General features: G+C 32.8%; 1 protein-coding gene across 1 annotated transcript; it reads right to left on the reverse strand.

Annotated features, from left to right (window-relative positions):
* Positions 1-2,681: 2,681 nt before the first annotated feature.
* Positions 2,682-11,144, reverse strand: LOC106118499 (transmembrane protease serine 9-like). Its single transcript, XM_013313159.1, has 13 exons — positions 10,921-11,144; positions 10,457-10,606; positions 10,012-10,147; positions 7,535-7,627; positions 7,083-7,251; positions 6,554-6,806; positions 6,233-6,382; positions 5,719-5,894; positions 4,521-4,576; positions 3,942-4,113; positions 3,571-3,823; positions 3,093-3,242; positions 2,682-2,891 (listed from the first exon to the last, which is right to left on the reverse strand). The coding sequence occupies exons 1-13, from the start codon at positions 11,059-11,061 to the stop codon at positions 2,682-2,684; spliced, it is 2,109 nt and encodes a 702-aa protein (XP_013168613.1). The 5' UTR covers positions 11,062-11,144.
* Between the last annotated feature and the right edge of the window lie 231 nt (positions 11,145-11,375).

The following is an 11,375-nucleotide window of genomic DNA, read 5'->3' on the forward strand; positions in this document are numbered from 1 at the left end:
TAATAGTAGTCTATGCAAATCTTACTTATTACTAATATTATAAATGCGAATGTTTGAATGGATGTTTATTAGAAGATATCTTCAGAACGCCTGCACGAATCTCGCTGAAATTTGTCATAGATGTAGAACATGGTCTGGAAGAACACATACGCTACTAATTAAGTTTTTAACTTCTCGCGGACAAAGTTGCTGGTGACAGCTAGTAATTTTATCTATAGGAATTCTTTGCATTAGGCATCTACTGAATCAATTTGAAAAACTCTTTCACTGTTGGGAAGCTACACTGTCCCCGGGTGACATAGGCTGTATATATTACTTAATAGATTAATTTGTAATTTCGAGAGGACGAATTGTAGCTAGCTGCTAGTAGTTTATATAGTCCTCTTTCCCTTCCCACCCTTTTTCTTATAAGGAAAGGATGGGAAGTGTAAGTGGACTTTCCGGATGAGAGAATGCATAGAAAGGGAAGATATTTTCTTTCTATGCATCCTCTCCTCCGTCGATTATAGGTAGGCAACGCATATGGAATTGCGTATGTCTATGGGCAACGGTCACTTCGCTATTTCAGCGATTTCAGGTGGCCGCTCGCTAGTTTGCCACATTATAATATAAAAAAAAACAGTGATATAAAAATAATATTCATGTTGTTAAGGAGATAAAATGACCAGCATAAAGACAAAGTAGTAAGTAACAAATATGACAACACACTACCTAATTTAATTATTTTTAAGTTGTTTTTGTGTGAATACTTTTATTATTAAATAATGTTGTTCATAAATTGAGTATATTCATTTATCAATAAATAACAAATTGGTTTTGAAATTTGCAATTGTAATTAGCCAAATTTTGAATAAATTTTCCAATTTATATACTTACTATGAGTATATTTTAGATTATTTCCTAAAATTTATTGCTATTCTTTTTTTATTGCATTTATTTCCGACAATATATTTATTCTGCTTGAAAATATTTTATTCATCGTATATAACTGTTTATGGAGATTAATTTTAGGAAATCGTACAGTTGATTAAACAAAGTGTATTCGGTCCGAAGCGATTCCATAACGAACTTCAAAAATCTATGAAAGTGACAATAACTTTAGATATGTCACGAGCATGTCACGTTTTTTCCTATACATTTTGAAAAAAAATGTCGATTTTATTAGCGATAGTTATAGACAATCGAATGTTGTCTTGCCCTGCTGTACAGTTAAAACTGAAGAATCGACAATGTAGTTTAGTACAGGAGTTTCGGCAGTAGAAATACACACCCAACATGACACCTTACTAATGGATGGATGGATATTTGTTTCATGTTATATCTAGAACGGCTGCATGGATCTCGTCGAAATTTGGTATAGATGTAGAAGAACACATCGGCTACTAATTGCGTTATGAAAGTATCGATGCATCATAATCAGATTTGTATTAAGGAAAGAAATACTTAAATATACATTTTAATGAAATATGCAATAGCAAATATATCGTAAATTTTAACGTGTGAACAACGCGCTAAGCTTTTAATGGTTTAGCTGACCAGTGATAACAAAAGGACGGACGTTCTGCTTCCAGCTTTGTGGCCATGAAGTTTTTAAATTTTTTATCTCAATTTAAAATGGTTATATTTTCATTAGTATGACTTTCCTTCATCATCTTTCTATCCCATTCAATGTGGGGCCAGCGCTCCAAGTTTTCGTCGTTCAAACCATCTATCGATAAAGGTAACGAGTTTGACCAACCTGTGACTTAATATGCTTAATTTATTTTGAACAGCAAGAAGTGCTTTGATACATATTTTTAAATTTATTATAAATATTTAAGAATATGTCGTGAGCAAATGTTAGAAATTTATTCCGCGCTGTTTATGGCCTACAGCTATAGATTATTTTAGTTCGTCGCCGTCACGGTAATCTTTATTAATGACTAACACGAAAATTCACCTTTCCTTTTAACGAATTGGACAAAAACATTTTTAATCTATGTTATCTTATTGTCTTACTCTTACTAATATAATAAATGCGAAAGTTTAGATGGATGGATGTTGGTTTTAAGGTAGCTCCGGAAAGGCTCAACGGATCTTGATGAAAGGCACTGGTGAAGAACATAGTCGAAGAACACATAGGCTACTTATTAATTTTTTTTTAATTCCCTGCGGATGGAATCACGGGCGACAGCTAGTTTAAAATTGTTTAAGTTAAATTCTTTAACTTGTTCTTTGTTACTATATATTATTATTATTATTATCAAAGATCGTTATTCCTTTGTTTCATGTAATTATTACTTTTGTATTAAAAAGTCTATTGTGCTGTTATTTTATTGGATAAAGATTTGACTGATTAAATCTTTGATATTAAATGATCAATCGATATTAAATTTGTAAAAATAATATGTTATGACGTCAGAGCGGGTATATTTATACCTATAACGATTAGATTCTAATGTTAATTAATTTAAATGTAATTAATATTTAGTTAAATTTATAATTAATATATTGTTTTGATATTTAGAATATTTATGTTTATATAAAACTGATTTTATAGCGCGTCTAAATTAAGAGTGTATGTTGAATAAATTTATCGTGTATTTCACAACCCGTGCATAAAATTTAACTTCACATTTTTTCTCAGGCATTAAAAGTGACGTCGATCTGACGTAAATAAATACATTATGTATATTAAATGTCTATAATTTAAATAACTTATCTAATACAATAAATGGAAACGGTCTAAATATATGTTTACGGCGTAAATACGTGATGCTGTCATCAATCCAGCCCCTGAGTGCAGACACCTTGGCGTAGACTCCAGGATAGTTCGGTCGAGCGCAGCCCAAACCCCACGATACAACTCCAACCAACCTTCCATTGTGGACCATTGGGCCACCGCTATCACCCTGAAAATAGGTAAAAAGATTTATTTTGGTTTCTTCAAAGCAGAAGAATAAATAACAGCGCCATCTATTGATAGCTCGCTGTAACTCTTATACAAATTCGATTAATAATTCCAATTGCTAAGTGATAGTATGCGTTATATTGGCAAAATATGAATGTTGTATTTCTTATTTCTGAGAAATGAATAACGAAACTACACAAACCTGACACGCATCTTTGCCTCCTTCAGGAACTCCAGCGCACAACATCGTTGGCGTTATGTTATACATCGGTGAATAAGCTTTGTTACATTCATTTGAATTCACTTTGGGTACCAGTACCATTTGTAATGTTGTGGGGTAACCACCACCTTCCTGTAAAATGGAAATTATTAAAAAATTGGCTGTCGCTCGCGACTCCGTCAGCGCGGAATTAAAATATTAAGTAGCCTATTTGTTCTTCCAGACTATGTTCTACATCTGTGTCAAATTTCATCAAGATCTGTTGAGCTGTTCCGGAGATACCTTCTGACAAGTATCCTTCCAATAATCTAAAGTTTCGTAAATATTTTTAGGGATGTTTCATTCTTTGGCATTATTTTATTCAATATAAAATCCAATAACAAAAACTGGTGCCAGGATTGCTTTATCTTGTACCTAGTTACTTACACATTACTTTTTTTTAATAAAGAAATCAACTCACGCGCAAATTTCCCCAACCAGATACCATTGTGATATCACCGTCTTCAATTTCTTCGTTGTTATTTATCAATTCAATTGCAGCGATTCCATCATTGAATGTTAATGGTTTAGAAAGAAACAATAATGCTACATCACTGTCCATTTTGGTATAAGTAAAATTCGGATGCCAGAGTAAATCACTAACTGGATAAAGATCACCACCTTTTTCATACGATGATGAACCAACACGAACCATATAATCTTGAGGAGCGGAACTGAAAAAAATCCACAATAAACACTTTAAGTTAACGCATGACTATGGTCGTGATGTGGCATGAGGCTAATGGTGCTGCGAACTCTTCCACTGTAAAAATTAGTCCTAGTATTACTTACTTTAAAACACAATGTGCTGCTGTTAGTATTGTATCGACGGCAATAATAGATCCACCACAGGAATGTCTACCATTTTTTACGAGTGATATTTGATAAGGAGCTGATGTTATATCTATATCTTCTCCGCCAACAATCCTCACATCTTCTTTTGTTTTAATTGTCGGTACTGATGCTGTAACAAAAATCAAATTCACTATTGTACCCACTTGATTTTAAAATATTATAAAATGCGAAATTAAAATCGTCACATTCTATTATATCACTTGCATTATTAGGTTAAAGGTACACGTCCATTGGCTTGTGACGTACACATTGCACGCAGGAATTAAACAGATTTGCTTTTTGAAATGGGCCAATGGACACGTACCATAAAGTCGACAGGAAAGGATAAAAATTGTAAATGATTTTCAATATCAATTAGCTTCTTTCCGTACACTAGACAACGTAAATGAAGGACCTAATGAATACGAATTTGATAATGAGAAAAATAAGTGCCTTAAGATCAACAACACAAAAAACTTTGGTCATGTATTATGGTTGAATTTCAGTAAAATCTAGCTAATAATGAAATTGCCTTACCTACTACACCGATAGTTAGAAGTAACAATATAAATTTAAACATTATGCAGCAATTACTCTAACGCTCTGGATTGCTTTGTTTAAGTTGGTGCATATATACTTAAATTATATAAAAAAGTATACGGTCAACAATTAAAACTGATAAATATTAACCTTCACATCATTTCAGTTGTAATGACAGATAAAGTGGAGATTTTATGATAATATTTGTAATTCAATTTAGAGTGGAATTGATAAGGATTACAAAATACTATATTTATGTTTTCTCGATATAATTATGTCATACTAGCTGTCGCCCGCGATTCCGTCCGCGTGAAATGAAAAAAAAAACTTAATTCCCGGCAATTATTCGATTTTTTTCTCACCTTTTAAACCTTCCCGTAAATTCAACGAACACCTCAAGATCAAGATACGATAAATACGATCAGTAGTTATCGAGTTTTAGCGAGACTAATAAACAGCAATGTATTTTTATATGTTCATAATTTCAGATAATAGTAACATTAGATAGATATATATTGTGAATTTAAATTTACCAAGAAGTCTTTGTTTTCAGTAAATAAAATTATCAAAAAATTAAAAATTAATTTCTAATAGTTAAAGTAAATGATTATATGTATCGTAAAACACATTGGTACATAGCGTGATTCGAACCCAGGACCAGCAGATGCTCCAACGCTCTGGAATATTGTAATGTGTAATTTACCTATCGACTAAAATAATCGGATTATAAAGAGTTACCTTGCCTCGTCTGTAAAGGGCCTTAGAACAGATAATTAGCGTGTCGCATAACTGCAAGAGATTAACAAGTCGTTCCATACTCAGAGTCGGCTTAAGTTTACTCAATATCTTAGATTATTCATACTAAATTCGCTTTCAAAGTATTTAACAACTCTTTTACGCAGTTAGAATTATACGCTTTATTATCCTGATCACTTAAAACTCTACTAGAGTTTGGTTCACTGATTGCTACTTAGTTAAGTGGCAATTAGACATTATTAATTACCTTTTGAAGGACTGTTATCGACATCATTGTCTATCAAAGACTTTTGTGTGGTAAATTATTCTGCGTCGTTCTTTCGAAATAATAAGAAATTTAATATTCGACAATATTTATTCAAAATAACTATTTTAATAAATTACTAAAAAATAAATATAAATTAATTAAAATTCATAATAATAACATCTTTGCTTAAACTAAAATGCTCTTAAGACGTATTTTTGGCGTAACATTTCGCTGTTTTGGTCGATCCAGTCTCTCAATGCAGCGACTTTAGCGTAAACTCCGGGATAGTTCGGTCGAGCGCAGCCCAAACCCCAGGATACGATTCCCGCAAGACGACCATTGTGTACCAATGGACCACCACTGTCACCCTGAAACCAAAAAAAAATCTTTCTTTTTATAATTCTAAAAAAAAGTGTGTTAACAAGAATGTTGCAATGAGAAATCTGTATGTTACTGCAGTTAAATTTCGAAGGGGAGAATCAAGAAAGAGTGACAAAAACCAGATTCAATTAAAAATGAAGAAGTATCCTAAATTACAGAAAATGTCATTATAGATGTGTAGATGTAGAAGAAACCAAAATTAGGAGTAGCGTGGTGTATCGGGATATTTGTTTTTTTTTATTGGACGACGCTATGCCACCCTGTTGCTCTTCCTGTTGTGGTGATCCTAAAGACTTTTATACTTGTTACTCTTTAGTTCACGTACCTGACAAGCATCCTTGCCACCTTCAGGTACACCAGCGCAGATCATCGTAGAAGTGACAGTGTAGGAAGGTGAATACGCCACATCACACATGGCGGTATTTACTGTTGGTACTAACACCATTTGTAGCTGTCTTGGATATCCACCAGTTTCCTAAGAACACCAAAAAATATGATTTAAAACCTTTGAACTCGAAATGTTATGCCTTAATTTTTCATTCTTACATATTTCATCATGGGTGACAACTTAACATAAGCAGACCCACTTTTACTTTACTCTTTTTTTTGTAAAAATATTGACTATTGTACTGATAGATTAACTCACCCGAAGATTTCCCCATCCAGTGACCATAGTGATATCTCCATCAGGTACCTCTTCATTATTTTGTAGCATGTCAATCGGTGCAATACTGTCGCTATATACCAAAGGTTTTGACAACCTCGCTAAAGCAACATCACAGTCCATCTTGGAATAAGTGAAATTGCGATGCCATGCTAAATCACTCACTGGAATCACTTGACCACCGGATTGACTTGACGACGAACCAACACGAACTGAATAGTCACGGGCGTTGGAACTGAAAATAATTAAACATAAGATTATATTAAAAGATATATTATAAAGCTATTAAGGTATAAGGCATTCTTCTGATGTAATAAAAGGCTTGATTCGCTTCAGACATTTCGCACGATTACAATAAGCTATGCAAGCTTAATGACTATACTATTTTGTACATACTTCGTCTTTCTTAATAATCCCAAACTACTTACGATGGTGGTGTAAAAACGTTCATTTTGACTTATTTTTGGCTACTGTCTTCGATTTCTATTGATCATCTTCGCTATGTACTTACCCAGTAACACAATGGGCGGCTGTGACAATGAGGTCATTCGCAATGATAGCTCCACCGCAAGTATGACGACCTCTTCTTAACAACGATACTTGATATGGAGCTAGTGTTATATCAATATCTTCTCCGCCAACTATTCTAATATCTTCTTTAGATTTTGTCGGTAGCGATGCTGTAACAAAAATAAAATTAACTTCTTTAATTCTTAATGTTCATTTAATTAAAGTAATCTTATATAAAGAGTCGGCTGTAATAACTGAAGGTTTCGACTTCAGGCCTTTTATTTTCGTCCCTCATTTTTTCTTCGATAAAACAGAGACAGCCTTCGGCAATATAAGTGTCACTGCAGTTTTGCACTTGATTATTGATCTTTGTTCTTTTGAAATCGAATTTAATTAAGCTTCAAATAAATACAGTCGAACAAAATTATAACTTGAAAATTATAGGGTACTTACTCGCTAGACCAACAATGGTGAAAACAAATAGTAGACTATACATGATGGTTATTGAAGCACTGAAGAAACTGGATGTCACAGCCATGGTGGAGACTATATTTATACCATGTAGTTACATAAAATATTAGGTCAAATATAACAATTATCGGTGATAAAATCAAACCTTCACACAAATTAAATTACAATGACAGATAAATGTGAGATTAGAAGATAGTGTTAATTTTGAATGGAGCATCAGATAATTTTATCTAGCACGTGTTTGTCTATGATATTGTTTACCATTTTTTCAGAAGAACCGAAAGACCGTGTTTGTATAACGGCGAATGAAAGCTAAGATACAGGATTATGACTTGAAGCGGGCTTGACCTCATTTTGGAAACCTTGGCCTTTTAGTAGCACAAATAAACATTACACAACATTTGACACAGTATAAATAATAATAAGGCAGTGTAAATCAAAGATAAAAAGTTGCTCTTTTAAATTTATGACGTATGAATTCTGAACATCTTGACCCTCTTGAATTTTAAGCCCTTAGTAGGGGTTTATGGTGATTCTTATTGTATGGACTAGTAGTTAAAATCATCATCGTCATCATCATCTCATTGTACTTATTCCCAAGGTTTCGCCAGCATAAATAGGCTGGACCTAAGGGGGCAGGTAGGGTTTATTTTTATTTCAAAGTTGGAGATTGGAAATAACTCATAAGTATTTTTTGAATTATCTATAGGAATTATAAGTATCTTAGTTTACCCCTGACGACGCGCATGCATTATTCCTATCACAAAGAGTCGACGTCTAAGTTTTTGGTCCGCCAGAACTATCTCCCATTATTTCAGGTCTGTTCCTCTCCATTCTTAGTCTTGTCACCGTTTATGCAAATCATACTTCTCTTTTTAGGAGTACATCTACTCCTCTACTACTTCTTACCACATAATGCTAATAGGGCTAATACATATAATAAAAATTAATATTACAATGTTTTGAAAATTTTGTAAGTCATTTATTTTTGTATAATTTCTATTCCCCGAAATTTAAAAACATTCATTAATATACGGGATCCCTGGAAATTGCATATTAATGCAAAAATTTTGTGCTTTACTCCGTGGTAATTATGACGTAGCAGTAATTCTCAGAAACCTAAATTATAATTATGCCAAATAATAAATGTGTTTGATAATCATCAACATGAAAAGCGCCAATAATAATGGTTAAGGGATCGATAATCACGTGCTGGAGAGAGCGAATCCCTGTTCTACTATGTTGTCCTAGTACAAGCCTAAAGCTTATTTTGAATGGTTATTATTATTAGTAAGCTAGCTTCGTCCGGACGGAATTAAAAAAAAATAATTAATGTATGTATCCACATTGGCTACTTATTTATTGTTGTTTAATGAACATTTCCAGACGATGTTCTACACCTATGCATTCATCAAGAACCGTTGAGTCGTTCCGGCGATACCTTCAAACAAACATTCATCTATCTACACATTCGCATTTATAACATAATAAAGATCAACACAAAATTTACTAATACTTTTAGTAAAAAAAATCTCTCACATCTACATTATAATAATAATATGTATTTGATAAGAAATTAATGTTTTTAAATGAACATAATTTGATTTTACTTAACCAATGTTACTCAATAGTAAGCGTAGGTTGAATAGATTGTTAGTCCAATACATTATTTATTTTTAGTTGTATTCTTTACCGTAAAATTCTACTGGCAAGACTTGTATTTTTACATATATTGTTGTCCCTGTTTTGTCAGAAGTAATGAAAGGGACGCCAGTACTTTCTAGTACAAGAGATACGGCTGTGAATTTCTACGGTAACGATAGTCTGATGTTATTTTCTTAAAACATCTTTAATATTAATACAAGTTTTGTTATAAACAAGTCTTATGAGGCGAAATATTTTCTTTCAGTTGCTTTTTTTTACTGGATATTAAAACTTTGTCGATGTACAATTATACAAAATAATATCAAAGAAATTCTTAAATGACTCTTAATTATTTTTATTGAAACAACTAAATTGTGTCTTCTTTAGTGAAGGTTATTTGACAATTGATTCTTTGACAACTATGTCAAAGAATTCTGCAGAAGGTGCTTTATTTCTGGAATATCTTTATTAAATGCTTGCCTTCGTAATAACAGAAATATCTGAGTAAAATTTCTAGTTTCTAGCCCCAGTAATTTGCTGTCCATTGATATACAGAAGCTTAGTCAATCAGACAGTCTGTTTCTTTTACATATGTATAGAAATTTGTGTAACTCATTTCACTACTCTTTAAATAGGGATTATTAGGAACAGGATTTACAAAAATAATCTTTGTTTAATTATTTTATTTATTGAAATACACAAATACGTCATAGAACAAAAAAATTACAGGAACATAATAAATTATTATAACTATCTACTCAACAATAAATAAGATTTTAGGAATATTGTTTAGTGGTTTACTCTCAAGTAATAACTGGTCTCATCGACCCATCTTCTTAGAGCTGAAACTTTGGTATACACTCCAGGATAGTTGGGTCGTGCACATCCGACACCCCAGGACACTATTCCCGCTAATCTTCCGTTATAAGCTAGAGGTCCTCCACTGTCACCCTGTAGGCAGATAATAGATGTTGAGTAAAAATATATAAGATAAGATTTACAGTGCAGTAGTTGAGAATCTTTAGCCGATGTTGAAGAACCTAAAAATTATTTGGCTATGGTTAAATTGAAGAGAAAGAAGTCAATTTCATTTTTTGCATATACAGAATGGTCGCAATTATCAGCTTACTATACGTCCACACTGAGGGGCTCGGAGCCTACCCAAAGTCACGGGTGACTAGGCCATATTTAACCACGCTGTCCCAGAAAGATTATTGACCAATTAACACTGAAGTTACCAATAATGTTTATAGTAAATACCTGGCAAGAATCTTTGCCTCCATCAGGTAGTCCTGCGCATATCATTCTTGGTGTTATCACGTACTGCTTGCTGTAGGCATCTTTGCATTGTGTTGGATTGACGATTGGTATTAGTACCATTTGCAAAGTCGACGGATTACCTCCTCCTTCCTTAATTAAAAAAATCAAAGTTATTATTGACAGGCAAATTAATAAAAAACATTTGTACGTTTATAATTAAATTGTGCGATTTTCTAAAACAGGTTTAATAAGTTTGCTTACTAATTAAATTAATATTCATTTACGTTACGGAGATTTTAGAAAAGATTTTTTTTTAACTTTTCAATAGAAAAAGAAACAAAAGACTAACTATTGATTAAAACTTTAAATCTGTTCAAACTTTAGTTCATTTTTTTGCGACTCAGTTGACATTTACTTAATTTATTTCTATAATTGAACAGCAATTATAAATATGTTTTATTTACCCTTAGATTTCCCCAACCTGTGACCATTGTAGTATCACCATCAAGTATCTCTTCATCTTCTTCAACTAAAGCGATAGGTGCAACACGTTCACTAAACTTCATGCGTCTCGAAAGCCATAGTAAGGCAATATCGTTATCCATATTTGATGATGAAAACTTTGGATGAACTTGTAAAGCACCCACTCGGTAGAGTTCACCTCCTGAACGCGATGATGACGATCCAACGCGCACCACGTAATCACTTGGCCTATAGCTGAAACTATAATTTAAAATATTAACTAGCGGTCACCCAGGACTCCGTCCGCGCGGAATTAAAAAAATTATAACTAGTAGCCTATCTGTTCTTCCAGACTATGTTCTATTTATATGCTAAATTTATTCGAGATCCGTTCAGCCGTTCTGGAGATACTTTCAAACAAATAGCCATCAATCTAAACATTCGCATTTATAATCTT

Source organism: Papilio xuthus, unplaced genomic scaffold (assembly GCF_000836235.2).
Source record: "Papilio xuthus unplaced genomic scaffold, Pxut_1.1 DF827570.1, whole genome shotgun sequence".
NCBI lineage: Eukaryota > Metazoa > Arthropoda > Insecta > Lepidoptera > Papilionidae > Papilio > Papilio xuthus.

Coding starts and splice junctions, on each gene's coding strand:
- LOC106118499 (XM_013313159.1), bottom strand. CDS start 11,061: ATGGATAACGATATTGCCTTACTATGGCTTTCGAGACGCATGAAGTTT. Junction 10,148..10,456: donor GAGGCAAAGATTCTTGCCAG/GTATTTACTATA, acceptor ATCTGCCTACAG/GGTGACAGTGGAGGACCTCT. Junction 4,577..5,718: donor TACGTCTTAAGAGCATTTTA/GTTTAAGCAAAG, acceptor AGAGCGTTAGAG/TAATTGCTGCATAATGTTTA.